This window comes from Podarcis pityusensis, assembly GCF_964106645.2.
Source record: "Podarcis pityusensis genome assembly, chromosome: 2".
Taxonomy (NCBI): domain Eukaryota; kingdom Metazoa; phylum Chordata; class Lepidosauria; order Squamata; family Lacertidae; genus Podarcis; species Podarcis pityusensis.
The window spans coordinates 9,060,700-9,088,314 of record NC_138029.1 but is presented as its reverse complement, the minus strand read 5'-3'; the positions used below and the strand labels follow the sequence as shown (position 1 = coordinate 9,088,314).

The window sequence follows — 27,615 nt, the reverse complement described above, 5'->3', positions numbered from 1 at the left end:
AGGCTCCCCGTGCCCTGCAGAGGCTTCACGTGACTAAGCCAGAAACTGGAACAGCTAGAGGGAGCGCTGCGCAGCTCTCCCTCTAGCTGTTCTGGCTTCTGGGATAGCTGTGCAGCCTGAATTCGCTCCATAAGATGCACACACATTTCCCCTTACTTTTTAGGAGGGAAAAAGTGTGTCTTATAGAGCGAAAAATACGGTACTTGTCAGGTTAAAAGTGAATTGCTGGTATTTATATATGTAACACCTGCACATCAGGGATTGATGGCCTGGAGCATGTTGCAGCAGTGTCAACATTACATACACAGCTACCACCCACTTTTATTTATTTGTGACATCGACCACACAGAAACCCATAGAGCTGCAGCTTTGGTTTTGTTGCTGTTTAAACAAACGTGACCAGAATCATGTGCCAGAGGCCACACGACCAGGAACAGAAACTATTCCAAGGTATTAGCACGTACTCTTGCATCGTTTGGCACTTGCTGGACAACAATGGCTCTGAGCAAGTGTCCATTACTTTGGCCAGACAACGTCATTCAATCACACCTTTGCCATGTCTTGTACCTTGGTGCAAACATTCTAACACTTGGGTTTCCGAGTGAACTTTTGCAAGCATATTACCTGTAAGCAAGCCAGCCCACCCACCTGCACCAGCCTTTTAAATGGCTTTGTTCAAAAACAGAGGTTCTAGATACTACGACTCACATTGCGTGCCTCACCTCTGTAAGTATTGTAGTCTCATATGAAGGCTGATACTTTTCCTTCTCATGAGGTGTTCGCTTCTCCATTTTCTCTCTGTCTGTCTTTTGCTTTCTGTCGGCTCCTTTGGGCTGGAAACCAACATGTTAGTGAAACCAGAACATGGGATGTAGGAAAAGGAAGCACTAAGCCAAAGTTTTTTTCAGCTGATAAGGACAGCACTAGGTTTATGTGTGAGTGTGTAATACATACATGCACACATAGTAATACATTTATGTGAACAAATGAAATGTTTCTCAGTGATCCTGGCAAGGGAACTAGACTGGCAACAGACCCATAAAGAGAAAAGTGAGCTGGTGGATGGGAGATACTCATTTCCCCTACAAGAGCTTAAAAGTTCATTCTGGAAATTCATGCAAACATGAAAAACCTGTTCTGCTGCTCCTCTTGCACTTTGAATTCTCTTGCTGAAGCCCTGCAGATTTTTATCTAGCTAAAACACCTATAAAATCTGCCCGAATACCTATAGGTAGCAGTAATCAGAAGTGCTCACTTTGGACAGGGATTATATACAAAAGCCTCGCTTTCCGGTATCCTCAAAGTTACTTGTGCTGTTCTGAGGGAGTCTGGGCCAAACTAGATGTTATGGCTGTAGTCTCATTGTGGCGTCTGTTCAGTTACGTATAAAATCATGTAAGAAAATGAGGGGCAGCCCACCTTCAGGAAATCGTATCTTCACCTAAGCTCCAATATTAGAAGTGAATCTACAGAGAGAAGCTTTGGTGAGGGGAATGGGGGAAGAGGCTACAAAAAATAGTTGACATGGTGTGGAGTTCAGCTCCCCTAATTTGCACATAAAGCTTTTGCTCTGAAACAACATGTCCCCCTTCCCCCACAAAAATTGTTTCTGTGTGACTGAATGAGACAGACTTGGATTTAAAGGAAAATGCATTTGCCACTTTCATGTCTAGTTTGGCTCTCAGAAATCATGTTCAGAAGATTGGAATTTCAAAATGGACTGAAGCCCTTTCCAGTGTTTCTCAAACAAGGAAGCGTGACAACTTTTCTTGTAGGAAATAATCACATACTACACATGTTTCAGGCTAATTCCACACATTTATTATCTGTAAGTTGGAGCTCTTGTATCACATGCCAATGGGAACTTTTGAGGGAGAGGAGATAAAAGGTTGATGTTGGCAAGAGTTCTCCTGCCTCTACAGTGATTTTTGGCTCATATTTCCTGGAGTAAATAAGTTTTCTACAGGATGACCTGGCCAATCAGCTAGGCCCTAAAACATCCACATAAGCAACTGCTCCAATCCAACACATTAATATTGGCTCCAATGCAGTTTCACATGCTTTAAGGAAAAGTAGTGTACTAAACAGTTTTTAAGTGCAGCTATTCCTAATACTGTGCACTGTGCATATGCAGGCATAAACTGCGGTTTTAGTTTCCCCAAACATTCCTCTACTACTAAGTCCTCATCAAGGCCTGTTTATTCCTGAATAGCTCCCTTCAGAAATATCCAGTGCTATTTTGCCTCGGGTAAGCACAATAATATAACTGGTGTATATCACCAATAGCTTAATGCTAGGTCTCACAATGGGCCCATTGAACAAAAAAGGAGGAGGATATGCCTGTTGCCTATGAAGACAAGACTATGTCCTCCCCAGAGTCCTACTTAGAGAGTACATTCTCTGTGGCAGCCCCTAAGCTGTGGGTTTCCCTCCCACAGAGGGGCATCTGGCAGCTTCATGATACAACTTTCAGTGAATGCTATAAAGGCACCTCTTAACTCTGATCTGTTTTCAGGACCCACCCTATTCTGGGGACTGTAATTTGTCTTGCAAATCAATATTTTTATTGATTTTTTTATTTAAAAAAAAATTCAAGTAACAAAACATACCCATGAAGGAAATACAGAGCTTAGTAGTTGTTCAGAAAGGAAAATATCAGCTGATGGTTGTAGTATTAGACATTCCAGTAGAGGCAACCAAATGGAGATGTCACATCATAAAGTTACATGTGTCAATTATAATTTGACTTAACTGTGTTTAATACTGGATTTTAAATTGTTGTAACCTGCCTGGGACCAGCTGGTGAAGGGCTGCAGGTGGTAAGGATACTAATACATTCCCCAGCATTAAAGTTCTTCTAAGAAAGTCAGGTTTTAGTTCACAATTTGAGTAAACGGGGTAGGTGGAATGCACTGGATGGATTAAAAGACACACATACCTTGAAGACTTTGATCTGGCAGCTGGCAGAATGCAAGTGTTCAGTGTATTCCCCATTCTCATTCTCCTTAAAAGTGTCAATCTGGACTCGGAATGGCACACCCTTCTCGCCACCATGCTTCCTCATAGTGAACTCTGTACTGATGCAGTGCACCTGTGAAGAAAAACAGACACAGGCTGCAGGCTTGCTGCTTGTACAATAAAGGTGCACATGAACAGTTTAACCATTACTCCAGGAAAGTGATAGCGTAGGATACCAGCTAGTCTGGGGACTCCCATTTCCAATAGCAAACAAAGCTCTCAAGCACAGGAAGGAGTACATCCTGCTCTCTGGCTTTTAATCAAACTGGGGACAGGGGGCATCAGCAGCCAGGCCAGAAGAAGCAACAAAACGATATTGCGCTCTGCAATTCAGCACAATTGAAATCTATAATTTCTCTACAGAAGTATGCATGCAAGAAAGAGGTAACTTGTCAATGGAAAATGCTAGCAGAGGAGAATAGGGGTTATGGATCAGTCTGTGGGAGCCTAGAATATGGAGAAAACCAAAGTTACTGATTGCTTTTCAAATTATATTCCAAGGTTTATGTTTGCTCCCAAGTTATCTCTCAGCAACATCTGTAAACTGCAATCACACCCAGCAGGCATTTCCTGGATGGGGCTGATCTCTTACGCTGGGAGCACATGGCAGAGCCCCTCCCTCTCCCCCCTTGGGTGTATGCTCTCCTCTTCTGAGCACCAACTGCATCAAGTTGAACTAACTGCAGTGAGAAGCTATCTACTAACCACAGCTTACAGTGAAAAGGGAAGAGAATTTGATCAGAAGTGAAGAGCAGCAAGCCCAAGGAGGAAGGATATTCTCCCAGTATCGTAGTATTTTTTGATCTTGTAATCAGTGTTAAACCTGCACCAAGCCCCCAGAGCTGAAACGGCATGTTGTGGGGTCCAAGGAAAACAGCCTGGGTTTTCCTTTTCCTAGATGCCCTTAATACTTGAATAGGCTAATGCTTCCACTTAGTACAACTGAAAGTCTTATTCTGAAGGGAGAAAATATGGCTTAACATAAGAGGTAGCCAATACACTCCATATGCTGTTGAACTCCAACTGCCATCAGTCCCAGCCAGAATGGCCAATGGTCGAGGGAGCTGTAGTCCCAACAACATCCAGAGGACATTACACTGTGTACCCCTGGATTACCAGCAAACATTATTTTTCAAAATCAAAACCAGACAGTGCTGTCCAGAATGGACTGAATACACACCATTTATTCCTAATGGACTTTGCAGGTGACCTTCAGCACTTCACAGGTTTGGCACTATGTCTCTAAAAGTGACCTACCTCAACAAGCCACAAGGATTAGTGAAATCGTAATATTGACCTAATCCTCCAACAGGCAGATAAGAGATCAAATAAAAAAAATCCCTAGAAATCAGTCTCGAATGAATGTGTGGCCTCATTCTGGTTGACTCATCGTCCTAGATGGAGGGGTCTGCTCCCTTTCGACTTTGCCAGAATTTGTCCTGCCCCCACCACAGTTGAAGTGAACAGAAACCAAATTAAAGCCAGTAATCAGAATCCTTCCCCGGCACCTCAGTGTTCAACACCCTCGCAGCAATGAAATGAATGGTAGCTTTCCCCGTCAGTTTTGGCAGTCAGAATTCCACTTTGTTCTTGTCAAGGGCAATTAGCATTACTCTTTAGTTCAAGAGCTCTCAAAGTTCATTATAGTGAGCCTCCCAAGTAGAGATTACAATTTGTTGAGCCATCTCAGTTGTAACTAAGACAGACAGCTTCTCATCAGCATTCACCGGAGCTGGAAGAATCCCCAGGTACCCATGAACTGACTTTTTTTCACTGTCTCTGCTGCACAGTGCTGACACTTAAAACAATGTCAATTGAAATCTGAGCCTGGCAGCTATGAATTTGTAATGGTACTCAGTGGTTCACTGAGAGCAAGAAGATCCAAGTAAGAAAGGCAGAAGGAGACGCAAGTAGACTTCAGAGGAACACCCCGCAGAAGAATAGGACTACTCTTTTATTCCTCTAATATATGAATTTGGAAGGGTGACAGGGTGATTGTATCAGGTATATGGCAGTAGAGATCCATCAAAACTGATGGCGGCAAATCTCAAATCTATCTTGCTTGCTACAGTCCTAACCAGAGAGAACAGTTAAGAAACACCTCCCATGTAGTATTGATTTACCTGAATAAATACAGAAGTCCTCTTTGAAGGATCCCACAGAAACTCTACAGTATTCAATTGCGTGGGGTTTGCCCTGGGATCGATTATACCCACGGACATTGGAATATCTGCAGAAGACAAAAGCCCAACCCTTTAGAACGAGGCCAGGAGAGGCATGGCAAGTCCACCAAAATTTTAAGGGACTTATGTAGTAAATAATGCACCAAGAGCTTAGAAGACTGGGTAATTCAGGGTACAGTCTGAAGGCACACGATGCACCAACATCACTGAATCTAAGCAAGCTTTGGTCTGGTCAATCCCTATGTGGGAGACCAACTGTTAATCCCATGTATTCTACCTTGAGTTCCAGGATGGAAGACAGGATGTTAATTAACTAATTAAGGCAAAAATCTAGGTACCAGCGTGCCTGTTACAGTATAAAACTGAGGCACTATCTATGTAAGCTGCTTCTGGACTGCCCTGCTAACCTATTTCAGGAAAATTTAGGAATTCAGGACGACAGGCTTATGCACACTTTGCTGGTATCTTCTCTCTCATGCATCATAGATGCTGGTTTATATTAAGGATATATGATCTGTATTATTTTATGAATATTATTGCTGCATGTTTGTCATGGCCTTTGGCTAGAACAATAAACTTATGAACTGATGAAGCATATTCCTGCATTGCAAAGGGTTGGATTAGAAGATCCTCTAGGAACCTACCAACTCTACAATTCTATGATTCTAAGCAGAAACCAATATTATATACCAAGAAAAGCAGAATTCTGAAACCTATAAATTATGCAAATTTTTGTTATTCACTTTGTTTAGTTGCGAGGAGATTCAGGCTATTAAAACCTCCTGTATTGAGCACTGGAAGTGCCACCTAATATCTGCCTGCTTTTGAGATCCACATACTTTCAAACCTATGTTTCCAGCTATAAAGAACAACAATTTCTTTCTGTCAAAAGAGAGAGCTAGCTCAGGCTCTGCATACCCAATTCCACACTTGCAGGGATTACAAAAAAACTCATAATCTGCATGAATCGACAAGAAAAAGAAGTTGCTTTGAATACTTATACAGAGGGAGCTTCTCTTGGGTGGCTCAGAAAAAAGTTACCTGAATAATAATAAAATCATACATCGTGTGCCCATATGGAAAAAAATATATAACATAGAAAAACATAGTAAAAAGACAGCAAACTTCAACACAATAGCAGTCATACTTGGAATTTACGGAGGCGGGTGGCGCTGTGGTCTCTAAACCACTGAGCCTAGGGCTTGCCGATCAAAAGGTCGACAGTTTGAATCCCCGTGAGGGGGTGAGCTCCCGTTGCTCAGTCCCAGCTCCTGCCAACCTAGCAGTTCAAAAGCACGTCAAAGTGCAAGTAGATAAATAGGTACCACTCTGGCGGGAAGGTAAACGGCGTTTCTGTGTGCTGCTCTGGTTCACCTGAAGCTGCTTAGTCATGCTGACCACATGACCCGGAACAACTGTCTGTGGACAAATGTTGGCTCCCTCGGTCTGTAAAGCGAGATGAGCACCGCAACCCCAGAGTCGTTCGTGACTGGACTTAACTGTCAGGGGTCCTTTACTTTTACCTTTAAAGGGCCAAAAGTTTCACCTCAGAGTCAACTATAATAATCTACTGAATTTAAGGCAGTAAGTGAATGTACAGTGGTACCTCTGGCTACATACTTAATTTGTCCCGGAGGTCCGTTCTTAACCTGAAACTGTTCTTAACCTGAAGCACCACTTTAGCTAATGGGACCTCCTGCTGCTGCTGCACCGCCGGAGCCCGATTTCTGTTCTCATCCTGAAGCAAAGCTCTTAACCGGAGGTACTATTTCTGGGTTAGCGGAGTATGTAACCTGAAGCGTATGTAACCTGAAGCGTATGTAACCCGAGCTACCACTGTACCAACAGTAAGAGGCTCACTCTCTCCTGGCAAAAACATAAGTGTTAAGTCATTTGACATAGGTGTAGGAAGCCAGAAGGGACCAGAAAACTGCCTACCCAAATGTGGGGGCTTTTAACTACATAATCCTAGTCATGTATCGCAAGCAGAGTGCAGGTGTAGTGCAGGAAAGTGCTTACAGAGCAATAGGCGCAAGGTGGTATAAGCAAGTGAACTGAGCTACGTTCACATCGGAAGGCAACATTTAAAAAAAACCTGGAGCCACCCAAGTCAAACTATGGCAAACGATTACGCTCTGAGCAGAGACTGAAACCACTCTCAAAATCAATAAAGAGCTCTATACCTCTAGCGGTGGCAGTTTCCAATGCCCTCCAAGGTCCATGCTACAAAAAGCTACAAAGCCAAATTAGTCCACGTTTGCAGAAGTCACTCACCAATATCCAGTATCCTATCACCTGGCCTGTTCCATCGCCAGCCTTCCAGCTGCTGGTGCTCTGTATACTGAAGTCGCCGATCATGGAACACCACTCTGAATATACTCTAGGTTAATAAGGAGATTTTCTCATTGAGTAAACAGCATATGCTGGAACTTGGAACATTTAGATGAGCTTAGGCAAATTGGTGCGGCCAGTTGGAAGATTTTAGCTTTCCTAAAGTGTAACCTTGCACCATCTCTCCACCATGAAACTGATGGATGGTGCGAATGGAGCACACACAGGTTGGCATTTACATGTGCAGGCAGTTTACATTCAAGGTTCATTTCACAGCTAGAGGGCCATGAACCCAACACTACTGGGGTCTGCTTGGATAGACAGTGGTTCTACCCAACTGCTGACACCAGAGATTGATTGAATTACGTTCATAGGTGTCACTAGTTACCTGACAAGCATGTTTAACCTTGTCACCAACCCAGAGCTTTTAGGAGAGGATAGATTATTATGGGCACTCACCTTTACAAGCTTTCCATTTAACTCAGGCAATTCCCCCATTTTCCTGTTGTCCAGCATTCTGATTTCATAGGACTGACCTGAAGAAGAAAAGATCTCTGAAGTTGCTACAAAAAAAATTGCCACTTTTCTTGAGGTCATAGTGTAACAAGTTTGACTGAAAAGAAAGCATCATAGTAACTTACACACACCCCTATCCAGTGTGAGGGGAGGCATTTCGGGTGAAAGGATGTGTGCTTGTCAAAGTCCACTTTCATGTAGCCCCAGACTCCATGTATCCCCCTCCATCCCTTCACCATAAACCTTTCTGCTGTGGTGCAACAAGCACAGGAAGGTTCTCATAGGGAAACCCTGTTGCCCTAGCTTCTGTTAGGAACACTATTTACTTTAATCTGGTCCTAATTTATTTTTTTAAAGAACTTAATCTCTGCTGAAAGAAACAAGGACTTGTTAGGGAGGTAGCATTTCATCTTCCACAACATTTCAGCTATTTTCATTCAGGGTCTTAATTTGTGCTAACACAGCCCCAAAATTCAAATGTTCTAAACTGACAAAACCTACATAGTTTATTCCCATAATATGAATCCTGGTGGTTTACTGAAGCGTGGCATACAAGTATTTTAATTAGATAAATAATTTGGACTTTGGCCTGCATCTTTTCTACCTTTGGTTTCAGACTTTCAATCACTAGGCAAAAACTAGAACACTAATTTCCAACCAAGAGTTCAGAAGAAAGCTATTCACGGCCCCCAAAGAGAGCACAGCATATAGGTTAAAAGACAAGAAAGTCTAAAATAATTTGTGCTGCAGCCTTGAGTGTGCACTCTGGAAAGTGAGCTAAAAGAGGCATGCAGCAAGGAAGCAATATAAATGCCACAACTGGGAAAGCACCTACTCCCCACCTGATGTTCTGGCAACAGAAATGTGACTTACCTTGATTGAGATAGGTGAGAGTTTCATCATGGAGTTTCACAGCAGGGGAAGTGGCAGCACATAAGACATACTGAAAAGGTAGGATTTTGTTCTCATTGTCAGGAGGCAAGCTGGATTCTTCTTGCTTAAAGATGGGCAGGGCAAGGACATCACTACAAGAAAATGGTTTTCGTTAAGAGTTGTTAAGATTATCCATATTTGGCGACTGAACAAATCCATAGAGCATATCAGGACATTAAAACCAAAAATTATTTCCAAGATCTTAAGAGAGAGACAAAATATGAGAAAGAGTGTGTGTGTACCTACTCTTCATGTATAATCCTCAGTCTAGCCAGCGATCCTTATAAGAGGTATTTGATCAGGCTGTATGGCAGACATTACTAATGTATCATCTATAACCATTGGCCATGCTGATTGTGGCTGGTGGATGTTCCCGAGTCCAACAGGGTACCAGTTTGGAGAAGTCTGGCATTTAGGTTTATATGAAGAATTGTTCTACTTCCATCCACAGCTCTTGCAGGAACAACAATTTGGATTTAAAGGAAGTGTAAACAATTATAATCACTGAACAATATCTCTCTATGTCTAAAGAGGCAAACTAGCTGTTGTCCTAACAGCAGGTCAGCCAGCCTTTTGCTTTTGACCCCAGAGAGTGAATGCCACCTGCCTCTAAAGTTTAGATAAGGACTTTCACAAATCGAAAGAGAACTATGCTCCTGTCCTCAAACAGCTACTGATCTGAAGCATTACTACATCATTGGTTATAGCTCAGACTGGGTAGTCCTTTTCTGGGGGGTGGGGGTGGGAATCTGTACAGGATCACATGCCTCATAGAGATGCCACTCTAGGAGAGTCATCACAATATCCCTTACATAAGCTGTAAGCCTCTCCCTACCCAATGAAGGCTAACTTTACTAACAAGAGTTTGAAACAGCTTCAACTCACTGAAGTATAAGACCTAAAACTGTAGATCGGGAGAAGATAACTAGGGGAAAACCCACTCTCCCTCTCCAGGATTTGCCTTTTAAAAACAATGGGTCTGCTGAGATTCCACTTCAGATTCACAATTAGTTCGGCACCAAAATCCTCAGAGAAGTCTTATCAGCCAGAGGTCCACAGCTAATCCATTTAAATTCTGCAGTGACCATATCCAACATCAAACAACCATGATCTTATTCTGGATATGTTCTCCTCAGTTACGTGTGTTTGGGGAACTACCCTTTGAAGCCCCTCAAAAAGCAACACAGAAATTTAGACTGCCTCGTGATGGCAAATGAAGAGAGCTGACTGAAGAGTCTGCATGGCTTATTCCCAGACTGCAACTGGCCTTTTCTGGAAGCTCTGTGATACTGATCCCCTTCAAATCAAGATTCAGCAATGATGAGTTTAATAAAAGAAAAAGGGAGCCAGCAGCAAGACTGAGTGGTCAGTTGTATTCCAAACTAAATGTTTAGAGCAAGGGTCTACCTTTGAATACGTTTGGATAAAGTCTTGTAAAAATAAGGGCTTAAATCCTAGAGCCTGTGAAACCAGGATGCTTGAAGAATTCAGCATTTGTGAATTCCAATACAAACAGATCCAACCCACACTTCCTAGATCAGGCTTACTGGGGATGGGCCGGATCACTCCCGCGGAGTTCCTCCGTGGGCTGGACTGGTGCAGCGCAATACTGGAAATCGCGTCTGCGCATGTCCACAGTGCTGGAAATCGCTTCTGCACATGCCCAGATGCCGAAAATCATGCCTGCGCAGAAGCGATTTTTGGTGCTGCGGACATGCACAGACGTGATTTCCGGTGTCTGGGCATGCGTAGAAGCTATTTCCGGAGCCATGGAAGAGAGTCCCTGTGCCAGTTTAGCACAGTGTGCGAGGGCCTGCCAAGCGGGCTGCTCAGTGGCAGCTCATGGGCCAGTTAAGTGACCCTCATGGGCCGCTTCCACCCCATGGGCCTTAGGTTGCCGACCTCTGTCCTAGACTAATGCGTGATTGAGGCCATAGCTATCACTTGGATTTTGCATGTCTGAATCTTTCAGTGCTATATATATGTGTGTGTGTATTTCTAAATGCTTGTAGAAATGTGTATTTTGAAAGAAAAAGTTTAAAAATATGTACTCAAAAATATGTATTTTTGAAGCATTAATAGATTAATATCTTTACAAATTTTAAGTGGTCTACACTATGCACAATATAAAAACTTTATCCATTTCAACAAAAATACACCCCCAATAACAGTAAAACAATACAAAACATAAAAAAGTAAATCAGAAATCCAGGTGATTCATGCACAAAAATCAGGATCTAATCTTATGGGCCAAGGAAAGCATGGACAAAAATATAAGCCTTTAAAAGGTTTCTGAGGCAACTGAGGGTTACCGTTTCATTTACAGCAGAGGAAAAGGCATTCGACAGAACAGGTGCAACAGCAGAAAAGCATTTTGGGGGTCATTGTCCTACGATACTCTGTAGGGTGCAGTGCCACAAGTAGAATTTCCCCAGATGATCCACATGACCTTACATGTCTATACAGGGGCATATACTGTACAGTCTTTCAGGTAACCTGGTTCCAAATTTTTCAGGGCTAACAACAAAACCTTGACCATGGTCTGGTAGCTGTTTGGCAGCCAGTGCAGTTCCCCCAGCAGAGGTGTAATATGTGCACGTCCAGGTGCAGATTTATAGAGGTGAAAGTGACCTGGACTGGAAACAGAATGATTTGTCTATTCCTACTACGAAGTTTAGGCTTAGAACTAGATATAGATAGAAATATTAACTCCACAAGGGAGTCTCTGGGTACATACATGATAAAACCAGTTTAAGGGTACAGTGGAACCTCAGGTTGCGGATGTAATCTGTGACGGAGGCACGTCCGCAACCCGCAGTGTTCGCATCCTGAAGCCTCCGCGCAGGAGCTGGCGCGATTTGGAGCTTCTGCGCAAAGCGCAATTTAGCGCTTCTGCGCAGAAACCCAGAAGTAACCCGTTCTGGTACTTCCGGGTTTCCCGTGGTCCGTAACCTGAAGTGTCCGGAACATGAGGTATGACTGTATAGTCTTTTTTTTATTTGCTTCTCTGGGGAATGCATTTCTGGAGTGAGGGGCTAGATATTTGCAACAGCTTCACTAAGTTACCATTTCCTGGAGAGGAGCCATAACCTTGCCCACTGGATGATCTCTGGCAAGAAGCTCCTTCTATTGTATGTAAAATGGAAATAACAATTCACGGGACTGAATGCAGATACAACAATACCTGAAAGAAGAGGTCCCTAAAATACTGGTATGGCCTTCAGATTCCTGTTACAATATTGAGAATCCTATCTTTTACTGGGGGGAAAGTTTCTAGCCCTTGTTTATGTTTTTGCATAAATGGCTCACTAAAGTTCTTAACCCAAGGTATTATTTCTGGGTTAGCGGAGTCTGTAACCTGAAGCGTATTTAACCCGAGGTACCACTGTATAAGCTGTAACCCTCAGCTTTCTTTACATCTGACATAGAACCCTTTATGCTTAAGCACTCATTCTGCTGACAATTTAAAAACAAAAAATCCATAAAAACAAGAAACATCTCAGCCATGGTTTGTCTAGTAAATCACAACCATCAACAAGCACACAAACTTTCCTGTGTATAGTGAAACATGCTTGTCACAATTGCACAATTGCACAATTGTACACAAAGTGTACATCCAAGCTAATATCACCAGCTATTGTTTACCAGTGACACATAAAAACTGATGCCCAAACGAACTTTTATGTAAAAGCAAGGCAAAGTTCAGCCTCTTGCCCTATAAAACCCATAGCAGCTTCTGCTATTTAAAGATTGGTGCTACAATGCTTATGCTGCTAGGAAGTAGGGATTTAAATCCTTCCTTCCATCAGGAAGATTAGTTAAGATTACTAGGAATTCATTAACACAGCAGATTTCTACACCATGGTAACTATGTTTTTTTACATCAATGTTCAGAACATACTTTGGAACACTCCTGCCACACGATCTATAGTGGTACAAAAAATATCTTGCCACATTTCCCAGAATTTGTCATGTTGAACAGCTGGCCCAGAATACTAGCAAAACATCAGTTTATTCAACCAAAGGAAATTGGAAAACTGTTCCATTCAGAGGGACTAGCAACAATCCCCCCCCCCAAGCTCTAAAATGGGAAGCTTAAGAAAGCACTGCCCCCCTCCATTCCATTTTGTATATGTATAGACAGATGGAAAAATTGTACTCGGGAGAAGTTGCATGGGCAAATATGCCCATGAATTGCATGTACAGCAAACTGGTAAAAGATTAAGTGCAGATTGGGTTTAGCTTAGTGCAAAGACTTCTAGGGAAACAGTGATGAAGTAATATTCCCATTTCTCTCACAAGCCTGCGACCAGCATCCAAAAACAAGTTGCACTACTCGGACTCTTCACACCACTGAGAGGTTTGGAGAGGGCAGGATGGTGAGAAAAAAGTCAAATGGGTTAGAATTCAGGGCCTGCCTCTCCCAATAGCCATGTGAGACTAAAGTACACACAGCTGTGGGATACACCCCTCATTGGTGACCTTCACATTCACTATTTTCTTGACCCAGACAACATATGTTTGATGAGGTGAATGATGAAAAATGAGAAAGGTTGCTTTAAGTTTATCATTAGAAAGACCTAATATCATTAGAAAGACCTAATATTTCGATTGCTTCTTGTAGGAATTACGGTTTTTTGGTATTAAGACCCAGTGCAGGCCACTGTTTCCAGTATCTTGGTCCTGGTTTAAACGATTTTGAGCCAGTGTGGTGTAGTGGTTAAGAGCGGTAGACTCCTAATCTGGGGAACCGGGTTCGTGTCTCCGCTCCTCCACATGCAACTGCTGGGTGACCTTGGGCCAGTCACACTTCTTTGAAGTCCCTCAGCCCCACTCACCCCACAGAGTGTTTGTTGTGGGGGAGGAAGGGAAAGGAGAATGTGAGCCGCTTTGAGACTCCTGAAGGGGAGTGAAAGGCGGGATATCAAATCCAAACTCCTCCTCCTCCACACCATGCCCAAGATGCACTGTCTCTAAATCTCTCACATACCCCCCTTACCATCCTATAGGGAAGAACTAGACTAGCAGACACACACCCCGCCCCAATTTCTAATGACAGGGTCCCAGAAACCTTTTTTCAAGGATCTCTGGCATCCCACAGTTGATGACTCATGCAGGTTTTGGTGGACTGAACCCTGGCTGCCATCTGCACCCCACCCCAAACTGCTGTAAAGCAGTGAGAATGAGATCCATCAGCTCTTACAAACGTAGGAGGAATGCTGTTTTGAAATGGAATATTGACTCTTAAAAGAATGAAGTGATAAATCCAACACACACATAATCTGAGAGTCTTCAAGTCATGAAGCAAGATGCTTATTATTGGATGTAGCTGAATTTATATTGGACAGCATGAACCAAAACATAGCAGAACTGTAATTTTTACCTTACAGATCTTTGTGAATAATGGAGTTAGCAGAGGAACAGAGAAATACATCTATATGTATGGTGAGAGCCAGTGTGGTGTAGTGGTTAAGAGTGGTGGACTCGTAATCTGGGGAACCGGGTTCGATTCCCCGCTCCTCCACATGCAGCTGCTGGGTGACCTTGGGCCAGTCACACTTCTTTGAAGTCTCTCAGCCCCACTCACCTCACAGAGTGTTTGTTGTGGGGGAGAAAGGGAAAGGAGATTGTTAGCCGCTTTGAGACTCCTTAAAGGGAGTGAAAGGCGGGATATCAAATCCAAACTCTTCTTCTTCTTCTTCTATATGCCACATAACAGCTACCTTTGACACACATTTTGGATTCACTGCCAACACAAGTTGGAGGCGATGCACACCAACACCCTAAATCAGCATCATGAAAAGGCTTCTCTCAAACAAGCAGTGGGGTAGAGACTACTTCAGAAGGTGATTTGCAGCTTTAAGACACATGTAAGTTTTAAGGGGAAGGTGTGGGAAGACTTTCAACATCACGTGAGAGGTTTTGTAAGGTGGGCAGCCCTGCTCACCTACCAATCATATGCCATCAAAATGATGTAGCTGCCTGCCCGCCCACCTGTGAAATTGGGCCTGCAAGGGCAACCCCAATAGGGATCTGGCCCCTGGAGCCAAAAAGCTTCCCAATCCCTACTCTATCAGGTCCCAAATCATCAAAACCAAAATCTATTACCCCAATTAGCTGTTCATCAGGCAACCAGATTTTTCCATGTAAGTGACCCCCCATATATAAAGCGACCTCTACTTTTTAAACCCCAAATTAAGAAATTAAGTTGTTCAGCTTTTGGGGGTTGGGGTGGGGGAGTCACTTCTGCCAATCGCTCACCCACCTGCCCACCACTGCTGATCACACACCTCGCTGCAGGCGCCAATTGTCTGCCTGCTCGCCGCCACCCACCCACCCACTTGCCACAGCCACCAATCACCTGCCCGCCTTGTCACAGCTGCCAATCACCTGCCCAATTGCTGCAGCCACAGCCAATTGCCAGCAGGCCTTGCCGCAGCCACCAATCACCCACCCAATCGCCGCTGCCAATCTCCTGTTTGCTGCAGCCATTAATCGCACATCCCCGCTCTGCATTCACTATTCATGTGTAAGACGACACCCAATTTTTGCCTAATTCTTTTTTTAGCAAAAGGCATCGTCTTATACATGGAAAAATACGGTACATTCTTAGGCTGATTTATTTATGCAAGCTTATAATGGAATAGAGGGATGCGGGTGGTGCTGTGGGTTAAACCACAGAGCCTAGGGCTTGCCGCTCAGCAGGTTGGCGGTTCGAATCCCCGCGACGGGATGAGCTCCCGTTGCTCGGTCCCTGCTCCTGCCAACCTAGCAGTTCGAAAGCACGTCAAAGTGCAAGTAGATAAATAGGTACTGCTCCGGCGGGAAGGTAAACGGTGTTTCCGTGCACTGCTCTGGTTCACCAGAAGCGGCTTAGTCATGCTGGCCACATGACCCGGAAGCTGTACGCCTGGCTCCCTCGGCCTGTAAAGCAAGATGAGTGCCGCAACCCCAGAGTCGTCCACAACTGGACCTAACGGTCAGGGGTACCTTTACCTTTACCTATAATGGTATATTGTCATGGTCCCTTTCTTTTAAAAAAATCCTCTTTCCTAGTTCCTCATGTTTATTTATCATGTTCTGATTATGTACCTGCAAACGTGATGGTTTTAAAGAGATTCAAATTCAAATGCCCTATGCTGCAACTTTGGTATTTCTGCTACCCACTGAAATCCTGTATACCTACTGCCACAAACAGGCTAAGAAACCAACATTCCTATGAATAAGCTCAGTTGCCAAAACACAGACTAAATAAAATGGTCTTGCAGGCAGGAGGCTTGAGAAAAATACTGGACTCTGGGGAGCTTGACACACAAACACCCGCCAGTGTGGTGTAGTGGTTAAGAGCGGTGGACTCGTAATCTGGGGAACCGGGTTTGCGCCTCCGCTCCTCCACATGCAGCTGCTGGGTGACCTTGGGCCAGTCACACTTCTCTGAAGTCTCTCAGCCCCACTCACCTCACAGAGTGTTTGTTGTGGGAGGAAGGGAGGAAGGGAAAGGAGAATGATAGCTGCTTTGATACTCCTTTGGGTAGTGATAAAGCGGGATATCAAATCCAAACTCTTCTTCTTCTTCTTCTTCTTCCTGCTTCCACCAGAAGTAATGGATATGTATCACCTTACTGTAGGACAAACAGCATGTGCCATAACCAGAGAACTGAATTGCTTTCCCTTCCATGCCATTCAAGGCCAACAGAGAACATGTGGAGGTAGTCATCAAGGTGGTGTGTTGGTGTTTCTCCAGCACTCTCCATGGTTCACCAAAAAAGTGGGTCAATATGGGCAGCAGGGAGACTACAGGTGAGGACAAGAAGCTGGTACAGAATTGTTTTCAAGTTAGGAGAGGGATGGGCTCCATTCATAAACAACTTGCCTCTATCTCTACCTACAGCACATCCAAAATATGACATGAATGTTAGCTTTAAAAATATGCTTGCACAAATGCAGACGTCAGAACAACCAAAGGTACATCTAGTACAATTAGTCCATGGGCTGGTAGGGAAAGTATTCAGGAACATAAAAAGGCAGATTTAGGTAGGTAGCAGTGTTGGTTTGACACAGTCGAAATAAATAAAAAATTGTCCAGTAGCACCCTAGAGACCAACTAAGTTTATTCTGGGTATAAGCTTGCGTGCACATGAAAGCTTATACCCAGAACAAACTTAGTTGGTCTTTAGGGTGCTACTGGACAATTTTTTAATAAATAAGGCAGTCATTGAAAAAAATGTTGCCTTGAGTCAACTCACAAGCAGTTCAAGACCCTTGCTTCTAGTCCATCAGTAGGTCCCACTCATCTAAGCTTACTGCCCAAGGGATACGAGAATGTCCCTATCATTTCAGCTCCAAGCCACTTCTGAGATTTTCCATAGGAATCTGAGCAGCATGGGCCAAAATATAGCCTTGAGACATCCCTGTCTAGTGCTGAGGACATGACAGGAGAAATTTGGGGTGGTGGTTCAATAACCCCCTCAAGCCTGGGCTAGCACCAACTACCAGAATGTATTAACCCCAGGGGAAGTTATTTTAATTTATGCCCAATGATTTTGGCAGTTTATGGTGGGATATTATGTTCTGAGTTGGTGAGTAAACAACAAACATTGGTATATCAGGCTGCCAGTTTTGCTTGCCACACCAAATTTTGCCCACAATTTGCAAGCAGAATATACTGTTTAAGGTTTCTACAAGCCAATGAAATACAGAGGAACAAAAAATTATTTTTGATCCACAGTGTTTTTCTACCTCAGCAGTTATCAAAAGGGAGAGCTCCCATGTGTGATCAGTTGCCCAAATGTCAGAAACAGAACATCTCTGCATCAAAGCACAGAACAGACCACTCAACAAAAGTATGTAATTCAGCGAAACAACCTGCAAGACACTGGAGAAGGAACACTGGTTTTACATTAGATTAAAACTTTCCATTTAAGACAGCAGTACCCCCCTTTTCCTTATAGCTCATTTTTTCTTGCCTCAATAACATTATTTTGAGGAAGTCAACTCCAATACACGAACAATGAATACAGAACCAACAGCAATCTTGTCTGGGGCTTACATAACTATTCAAATTCAGCATCTGGTTAAAATGATCTGTTCCAGAAGATTAGCGTGTCTATTAGCCGCAGATCGTAATTGGAAGTGGGCAATGCTATGATATCAGAGGTTTGCAAATTCAGCTGGTGAATACTAAATTCCAACTGTGTTTCCTAAATGAAGTCACAAAACAGCCAGTTCCAACACAGCAGACCACAATGCTTAATTTGAAGGCAAATGTGGGATTACTTCAGTTATCCATATAGAAACGATATGCACAGCTACCTTCAAATTCTATCAGCTCTGGAGAGTACAGAAACAGTTGCTATTTCACCTTTACAGTGGTACCTCGGGTTAAGTACTTAATTCGTTTACGGAGGTCCGTTCTTAACCTGAAGCACCACTTTAGCTAATGGGGCCTCCTGCTGCCGCCGCACCGCTGGAGCACAATTTCTGTTCTCATCCTGAAGCAAAGTTCTTAACCCAAGGTACTATTTCTGGGTTAGCGGAGTCTGTAACCTGAAGTGTATGTAACCTGAAGCGTATGTAACCCGAGGTACCACTGTATTAGGGTGTGGCAGGAGTCACAAAGCAACTGGAAATCTCAACTTGTGTCACTGGGTGGTGCTCCTGAGTCACAAAAAAATGACTGGCGACCTGTTATTTTCGACCCAGATCCGTTACACCAGAAGCGGTTTAGTCATGCTGGCCACATGACCCAGAAAAGCTCTCTGTGGTCAAACATTGGCTCCCTCGGCCTGAAAGCGGAGATGAGTGCAGACCTGATTCCTGTTAGAAGCACCATCAAGGCAGTCGTGAACCCAATCGACATGACTCAGAAGCCTGATCTAGCACTGTGACTGTTCAGCAGTCTCTTATGGTACACACACACACACACACACACACACACACACACACAAACAACCTCAGTCACTAGATTGGTTGTCTATAGTAAATATGGCTCCAGGGAAGCATGTGAGAATGTTCCTTTACGTTGAAAAAGAACTAGCTGGGTGTTTTTCTCTCCTCTTAGGTGTGCTACTAGCTTTCATATGTTCATGTGTAAACCTAACTTCAAGTTACGAAAATGACCTTGGTACTAGATTAAGAATACCAGTAAATCCACACAGAGATGACAACTCAACAAAGAGACTCTTAACAACCAAGTTAGAAGGAATAGGCTTTTTAAAAACAGAACTGTGATAAGAGCACCTAAGCTAGGAAATAAAGCAGTTTTAAGTTATCAGTACTACTGTGGTTCAGTTCTATACAATTCCCATAAGGTCAGCTTCCCATGTCACCCATGTGTAATAAAAAGGTTAACCATTTGTAGGGAAGGTGATAAAGGAAACCAAGTTAAGCAGCTCAAAACAACAACCATCCCCTACAATCCACCACCCAGAATTAGCACCCTCAGTGGAAATTACTTATTAAAGAAGGCCCTTTGACCCTAACACAGTTAACTCTAGCCTCATTTAGGCCAGAGCATTGAACTACCCATTTCTTCACACTGGAATTCTGCCTGTCACCATATCCGGTTTGTGACCAGAAGAAGTTAAAAGACCTTCAGTACTCCCATACTTTTCTGAATCTTTTACAGAGATTCTGCACAGAGGGTTTTGCTCAGGTTCAGATATCAAATGCAGGAATCAAGATTCTCAGCTTTGATTTTTTAAAGAAAGCACCGTGTTTGAACCTCTCATAATTCCTCGTTTTTCAAACACCAGCACAAGGCAGATACAAGAGGCTTGTTTTTCAGAGGAAGGAGCTTCTACACTTTTTATAATAGCCTGCCTGTTCTTCACAGTATCCAGTCACCTCTCTGTTCTGCTTGCTATCACCACAAACTTCTCTGATCTTCCACCACCATACAACTGCCTGTCCCCAATACACAAAATTTAAAGCCAGCATAAGAAGGGAACAAGAGGCGAAACAGGACCACCCACACATCTGTCCCCTAGTAAAAGAGAAGGGAAACATTTTCTACCTGAGGGTCACAAATTCTTTGTGAGTTGTGGGAGGGGGGAGAGGATGAATACCAAAGGTGGGAGATAGGTAGTGTTCTGAATGTGACTCACCTTTATACAATAGGCTACATTTCAGCAAATGAAAAGTCAGACATTTCACCCCTCTACCTAGGCAAGCAAAATGCATTATCGCAGTTCAATGAGGCATTCCAGTTAGGAAAAATCACTTGAAAGAAGGTGCAGAGCAGGACTAGTGAGTAATGTGGCCTGGGGAAAAGTCCCACAGATTGAACTAAAAGGTCTGAAGAAACACATTCTAGCCCCGAGCCCGGAGTCTGGCAACCCCTGCCCTAGAGATAAATATATATAGGACAGACTCACAACATGCCATATCCACAGGGCAATGAGCCCCAGAGCAAAAGGCTCAATTACACAGAACAATCAATTCAAACTACATCAGGAGCACATGGAGCAATGTTAGACATAGAGCTCTAGCTCTGTGGAATCAATTAACAGCTGAAACCAGATAGGTGCCTGGCGCAATCCTGTTTAGGTGCCTACCTGAAGACATTTTTGATTAGGAAGGCTTTTACTGAGTGTAACCCAGTCACCTATAGAATATCAATTTTGTATCTGATGTTGTTTGTATGTATCATTTTGTCGTTTATAAAGCTTGTGTTTTAGTCTGTTTTTTAATGTGTACACAGGCCGCCTCAATGCCTTTATGCTGTGAAATGGTTTAGGTATTTGTTTAATCAATAAAGCTCCAACCTGATGCTCTTAATTTGAAGTCCTGTCCATGCTGCAAGACATTTGCCATAGAATGACCTCTGGTGTACTTGTCATATCCCCTTCCACACCCCTGATTTCTCAATTTCTCTTGTTATGATTGCTTGCATGGGAGCCACTGTAGCAGAGCTGAAGAGGGGACCGGGGAGGAAGAGAAGGGAATGGCTGTTACATCTGGGAAACCCACAAAAAGGGCATGAAGCAACTGGATGGCGTCTGAGGAAAATGGTATGCAGGATTACACGGACTTTATACCCCCACTTAGGCAGATATATTTTATTCTAATAATGATTTGGTCTTCCAGTGCTCATTGAGCTGAAGCCAAAACAGCACAACTGATGCACAAGAGAAAGGCAAGGAGATGCAGGATAACCCTGAGGTTTGCAGACACCCCTCAAAATGGGGTGGAAAAATCCAAAATGGTGCAACAACTCAGTGTTGAGTGAGAGGGGGAGGGAAATGACAAGTGGGGGTGGGGGTGGAATTAAGTGGGTAGAACACTCAACAGAATCATTTCAAACTGCAACATTTCATTGCAGTACCCAAAGTCTAAGGAAAGGAAGAAAATTAAAACTTCCAAGAGTAGAGAGCAGCAGTAGTTAAGCACAACAACACTAGCCAGCCAGATTAACAAATGCCTGCAGAAAAAGATGAGTAAAGAGACAACGAAAGATCATTGAAGAGGGTGCCAGACAAATCTCCCAGGCAGTGTTTCATAACCAGGGTGTGTTGAAAGATAAATGTATCTAGAAGGGCTTTTATGTTCTTACACAAGGAGATTGAACATATAAATACTAGCATCTTCATGGTGGTTATCTACACTCTCTCCCCTTTATCTGCATTTTACTGCATGTTCTGGGATTACATTGTGCCCCATTTAATGCCAATCTCCTTGTGTAAGAACATAAAAGCCCTTCTAGTATTTATATGTTCAATGTCACCTATTGCCCCTTTTAAGACTCAAAACCACCTAGATTAACAGATTGTACATTAGAGAAATGTATTGCTTTCTTCCAGCAAAACAAAGCCTTGCAAACACAGGTTTACCTGCCCCAAATGCAAACCTGTCAGGCATTTGTGCCCTTAAGAAAACCCAACACATGACTCATCCTACAGACAACAACAAAATTCACTTTGTGTCAAGCTCCTCAGCCTTCATCACAGCACGCAGAATGAATCGTTGTTAAAAAGCAGCTTGCACAAGTGTTGTGCAAAACTGGGAACAACCCTCAGAATATAGAACATTTTACTTAAGAAGCACAGCAGATTGCACAAGCAACTGATAAATAGCATACATCATTTGCAAAAGGAATACAGGCAGCATTTGAGAAATAGTTCTGTTATTCACTGTTCCGAGACTGCAGAAAACCAAAGTGTTGTATATCTAAATGTTTCTACAGGGGAATGTCATTCAACCCATCTAATATTCACACACACCCATTTTGTCTACTTTCATTGACTGCATAGTTGGGCTCTCATAGGTACAAGGCGAAAGTCATTTTGCAAGTTTTTTTTTTGGGGGGGGGGGAGCAAACAGAAATGCTTCCCTGCCAGAAAAAGAAAAGCAGTAATGATATAGTGCAGACTTTTGAAGGCAGCTGGAGTAGCTTCAGCCACCTCCACATATGTACAGTATTCCTACATCCACACAAATTCTAATTTTACTACCTCAAGCATCACTTTTAAAAACAACTCAAGAGTCACAAGCGGATTTCCAGAATTCATTAAGTGCTAAGTTACTGAAAGCTAGTCCCTGGGCTTTCACCTCTTTTATTACTCAGTTAATAAAAGCAAACTCCAAAATGCCTGATTTTAAGGAATAATTACCAAGTGGCAGATGGCATGCACCACAACCTGCCAATGTACCTTTAGAAACGGTAACTGTGCTGTAAGTGAAATTCCAGGTTCTTGAAGGCTCAGTCCCTCCTGTGTCAGCAGGTAAAGCAACACAATTAATTGCGTTGTACTGCTGGATTATATGATTGCATCAACATCTCCAAGAGGAAATGTCACATTGGGAAATTAGTGCTCACAGTGTTGTTATTTTTAATTTCCTTTCTACAATGTTTCTTTCTCCTTTGGGCAAATCTAAATGAAAGTGCCTATGTCACCGAAGATCAGCACTGGAAAGAACCTAAAAGCTGTCTAGTGTAACCCCATGTTATGGGATAGAATTGTCTACCCATCAGCCAACTGATCTATGCAATTTCAATGGTATGCAACAAATTAACCCTCGCCAAAACAGTCAGCTGAAAAGTTGATTGCTCCCCATCCCCAACAAAGATGGAAGAGAATCTGAACATTTAGCTTTCTGCTGAAACTAAACCAGAGCAGTATCTTTCAGAAAGATTTGGCTTGACCAGTTCACATTAAGGATTCATCACAACACCACCCTTATAATGTGACAGCACACTGTAATCAATGTGTCGAAAGACCCAGAGTCAAATAATGCCAAACCAAGGTTTACTTTCATGGAAGCAATCCCTGATAAGCCTCAGGCTCACACACTGCCTCATCTACCCCTACACTCTCCAGTCTCGGACTTCAAAATATGGCTTAGCAGCAACTTTCTGGAAGCTAGCATTTGACTATGTTCTGGGATCCGGGCTTGTAGCAAGCACGGACCTTAGCCTGGCTGTTCATTCAAAGAGGCAAATTGTGGTTTGACACTAAATCATGATTGGAAGTCTGGAACCACTGCTCAATGGGGAAGAGACAGTGTCTGAGTTAAGGACTCCTCAGGGCTCCTTCTTGGAACCCAGGACCAAAATGGGAGGAATTCAACACCACACTGAGGCAGATGTGCAATCAATTGCACTGAAACATTCTCCCTTCTCACCCCATGGGCTGCTCTAGAGCAGCCTTTCTCAACCTTGGGTTCCCAGATGTTGATGGACTACAACTCCCATCATTCATAGCCAGTAGGGGCAGCAATCAGGAATGATGGGAGTGGTAGTCCAACAGCATCTGGGAACCCAAGGTTGAGAAAGACTGCTCTAGGGGTTCTCTTCTCCCCCTCTGAGCCAACTTCAGGGAGCAAGCGGAGGGGGGGAAGCCCCGTTGCACTAGCAGAAGTTGTTGTGCAGGCTTCCGCTAGTGGGACTAATTAGCTGAATCTGGCCCATTATGTTTGAACAGGCTTAGTATCAGAAGGCGTTTTTAAAGACATTTTCAGTAAAGCAGTTTCCGTATTCTGCCTCCTTCAGTAAGCAGCAGTCAGGAAAGAGCTGTAAAAGTATACCTACCCAACCTATGAGGCAGCTTTATTTCTGAAGTTAAGCCATCATACATGTAACCATTCTAAAATTGCTGACATCAATCAATCAATCAATCAGATGCAGATTGTGGAGATCACCCCCTGTTTCTATGTAGCTAACTATCAGAGTATACTCCACTGAGGGAAGGTAGTTCTGCATCTAGAGTGACTGAACAAGAGGAATCGCATAAGGCAGACACAGGACATGAATTACCGTATTTTTTGCTCACTTTATAGACTCACTTTTTCCCTCCTAAAAAGTAAGGGGAAATGTGTGTGCGTCTTATGGAGCGAATGCAGGCTGCGCAGCTATCCCAGAACAGCAAGAGGGATCGCTGCTTTTGCTGCGCAGCGATCCCTCTTGTTGTTCTGGCTTCTGAGATTCAGAATATTTTTTTTCTTGTTTTCCTCCTCCAAAAACTAGGTGCGTCTTATGGAGCGAAAAATACGGTACTTAGCTTCCGGGGAATCTAAAAAGCAGCCTTCACCATGTGTGGGCTTTGGGGACTCAATTCTCTTGGTACACTAATGGACCCCAGTAAAAAATGGTAAAAAAAGCACTTCAGGAAAGTCCCAAATGTGCTCAGTTAGAATGAGGGCAGCTGCCCTTACATCTAATAGCTACACCTGACTACTTCTTCCCACCCACACAGAGGTAGTTATTGAAAACAAGCTTAAAGCTTCAATAATCCTTGGTCTGTACACTACATAAAAGTGGCATTGGATTCATTCTCACTGAACAGCAGATCCAGGGCACTAGTGTACAGAACCCAAAAAGCCAAAAAAGCAACCCAAGGGATGGAGGGACTCTCCCAGGGAAGGAAGGTTGTAATGTTTGGAGCTAATTTTTAGTTCAGAAAAAAAGCAAGTGGGAGGGTATCAAGAACATTATAGGAGTGTTTAAAATTATGCATGGCATAAGGAAAGTGGATAGGCAGGACTTCTCTCATAATAATAGAAGTTGGGGACACTTGGTTTCAAGACAGATGCGAGGACAGATTTGTTCATGTGGAAACTAGCTAAACTGTGGCATTTGCTATCATAAAATACAGTGGTGGCCACTACACTGGATAGCTTTAAAAGGAGATCACGAAGGATAAGTCTATCAATGTCTACCAGTCATATCTCCCGGTATGCCTCATGGAGGACCTCAAGGTCCATAAATAGCAACACCTTAGAGGTCCCGGGCCCTAAGGAAGTCAATTAGCCTCAACCAGAGCCAGGGCCTTTTCAACACTGGCTCCAGCCTGGTGGAACGCTCTGTCTCATGAGATCAGGGCCCTGCAGGATCTGATTTCTTTCCACATGGCCTGTAAGACAGAGTTGTTCCGCCTGGCCTTTGGCTTGGAATCAATCTGATTCCCTCCCTCTCTTTCTTTTTTCCTTTCTCCTTCTGTGTTGGAACTCCTATTTGGGGACTTCCCTGGCTTTTTTCTGGCCCATGTAGGACCAGTCTGGATAGTTAGCCTTGGTGAAGACTTGACATTTTTATCCCCCAAAAAGTTTTTGATTGAGTTCCACTGAAATGAGGCTGCATTTTAATGTTTTGTTTTAATTTTGTTTTTTAAGCTGTATTCTAATCAACTGCTTTTATATTTGGTGTTAGCCGCCCTGAGCCCGGTCTTGGCTGGGGAGGGCGGGGTATAAATAAAATTTATTATTATTATTATTATAGTCATTATAGTTTTTTAGCTCCAGTATTAAGAGGTTTGCCTCCAGTACCAGCAGCTGCCGATCTCAAACAGATTACCATTTCCCTCAGGTGCTGCTCATGGGTTTCCCAGAGGCATCTGGCTGGCCGCTGTGATGACACCATGTTCAACTAGATAGGCCTTTCATCTGATCCAGCAGTGTTCCTATGATGTCTATGTCTGCTTCCTCCATCCATTATCAAATAGCAGCAGGTGACCAACACAAAAACATGTGATCTGCCCTATCCTTCCTTTTATGAAGGAGCCTATCCAAGATGGCAGCCTGAATGGCTGCATCTTACTTGCAAGAAAGAAAAATTGTGGAAGTTAGATTCAGAAAATCAGCCATCAATACAGTATGGTTAGATGCATTCTGAAATCCAACTAGGTGTCCAACAAGTTATGCAGTGAAAGCAAGAAAGTTACATTTTGATGACATGAATGTGAACAGTTACTTCGGGAAGTAATAGTAGGCTCTACTTTACCATTTCCTAAAAAGCATTTGTTTTAAACAATCCTATTGCTATGAAGAAAAATCTTGGGCAAAGCTGTACTAGATAATCACTCTAAATAAGGTGCAAATTTGATGTTCATTACCAAGTTTTAATTCTTACAGTACTGATTAATGCAAGAGCAACATGTTAGGAATCAAACTATTCAGGATAAAAGTATGATCAACTCAAGATCAAGCTTAACCTTGCTACGAGATTGACACATGTGCAGCTTATTATGACAGTCTTACAATCTATGGATTTATCTATTTTACAACTTGGTAAAACTGCTTGTTTTGTGAACCCCACTTTCATTCAGCAAGCTACAGCAAGTTATGGGGATGTGTAGCTTGCATAACAGATTAATGTCCCCCCACAATTTTAGAGGAAGACATGACAACATACAGTATTTTCATAATACACCCTCCTTACAAAAGGACATCACATGGTGCAAGCAGGAAGCAGCGGCTCATAGGATACTGGACCAAAAGTAACATGAGATGCCATTAGGTTCAATTACACTCCGGGCACCAGACACAGAGACGAAAAGTGACACATGCCAGTTCAGCCTTCCCAAATAAATATTTCAGAACTCAGCCCTTCGAGGAGCTCCATCAATCAGATGGATATCCTTCAAAAAAGCCACTGGACAGAGCAATAGCCCTTCCTTACCTCATGCTGTAGGCACCAGCGCCCAGCTCCTGGCCAATTCCTGAGAGGCTGGCATCGAAGTCCTGAACCAGGCCGGACTCGATAACTTCGTCTGCGAGGGGCAGCTTCAGAGCCCAAGCCATCTTTGCGCAGCACCTGGGGGGGCTGACTAGCCTCGGGCAGAGAGAAGGGGGGGGGGGCTTCTCCAGGAAGACTCACATGCACGCCAGGATAGCCCCGGGCAGCTTTCCAGGCACCATTACCTATCCCAGAGAGCCTCCCCTTCAGACGAACACCGGCCACGTGGAGGGGAACCCCAACGGCCAAACGCCCATCTTCTTGAGGGGTGGGGGGCAGCCCCGCTCAGCACCCCCCCCCGCCGCCTTTGCAAAACAACCCCCAAGCCTGCACCCCTTTGGGCTGCTAGGGACCCCCCCCCCAGCTACGTTTCCTCACGTGGGAAGGGTAGAGGCAGGCAGGCAGCTTTCAGGGAGCGCGAGTGAGGGAGAAGTCGACCCCCCTCAGCGACCCCAACTGTGGGTAACAACCCGCGCCTGCTCCGCGTCGCCTCACGACGACCCCCTTCCAGAAGAGGGTCTCTCTCCCCACAGCCGCCGCCGCCGCCACCACGTGGACCCAAACACGCCCTCCGGCTCCCGCCGCCCGAGGACGCGGGAGAAGCCCAAGCGGCTCCCTCAGCCGGCGCTTTCCCGTGAGGCAGGCGCCCCCTCAGCCCCACACGGCGGAGCCCGGCCGCCCTCG

At 43.8% G+C, this 27,615-nt stretch overlaps 1 protein-coding gene across 1 annotated transcript in view; it reads right to left on the bottom strand.

Moving 5' to 3' along the window:
* The window catches only part of TFCP2 (transcription factor CP2), a 37,526-nt gene extending 9,911 nt beyond the window's left edge, over positions 1-27,615 (bottom strand). The window contains exons 1-7 of the mRNA XM_080994708.1: positions 26,875-27,615; positions 8,922-9,073; positions 7,992-8,068; positions 7,476-7,581; positions 5,142-5,248; positions 2,939-3,091; positions 723-833 (exon numbers count right to left, since the gene is read on the bottom strand). Of these exons, the coding sequence (XP_080850834.1) occupies positions 723-833; positions 2,939-3,091; positions 5,142-5,248; positions 7,476-7,581; positions 7,992-8,068; positions 8,922-9,073; positions 26,875-26,996 (828 nt within the window). The 5' untranslated portion in view covers positions 26,997-27,615. The remainder of the gene's footprint in view (positions 1-722; positions 834-2,938; positions 3,092-5,141; positions 5,249-7,475; positions 7,582-7,991; positions 8,069-8,921; positions 9,074-26,874) is intronic.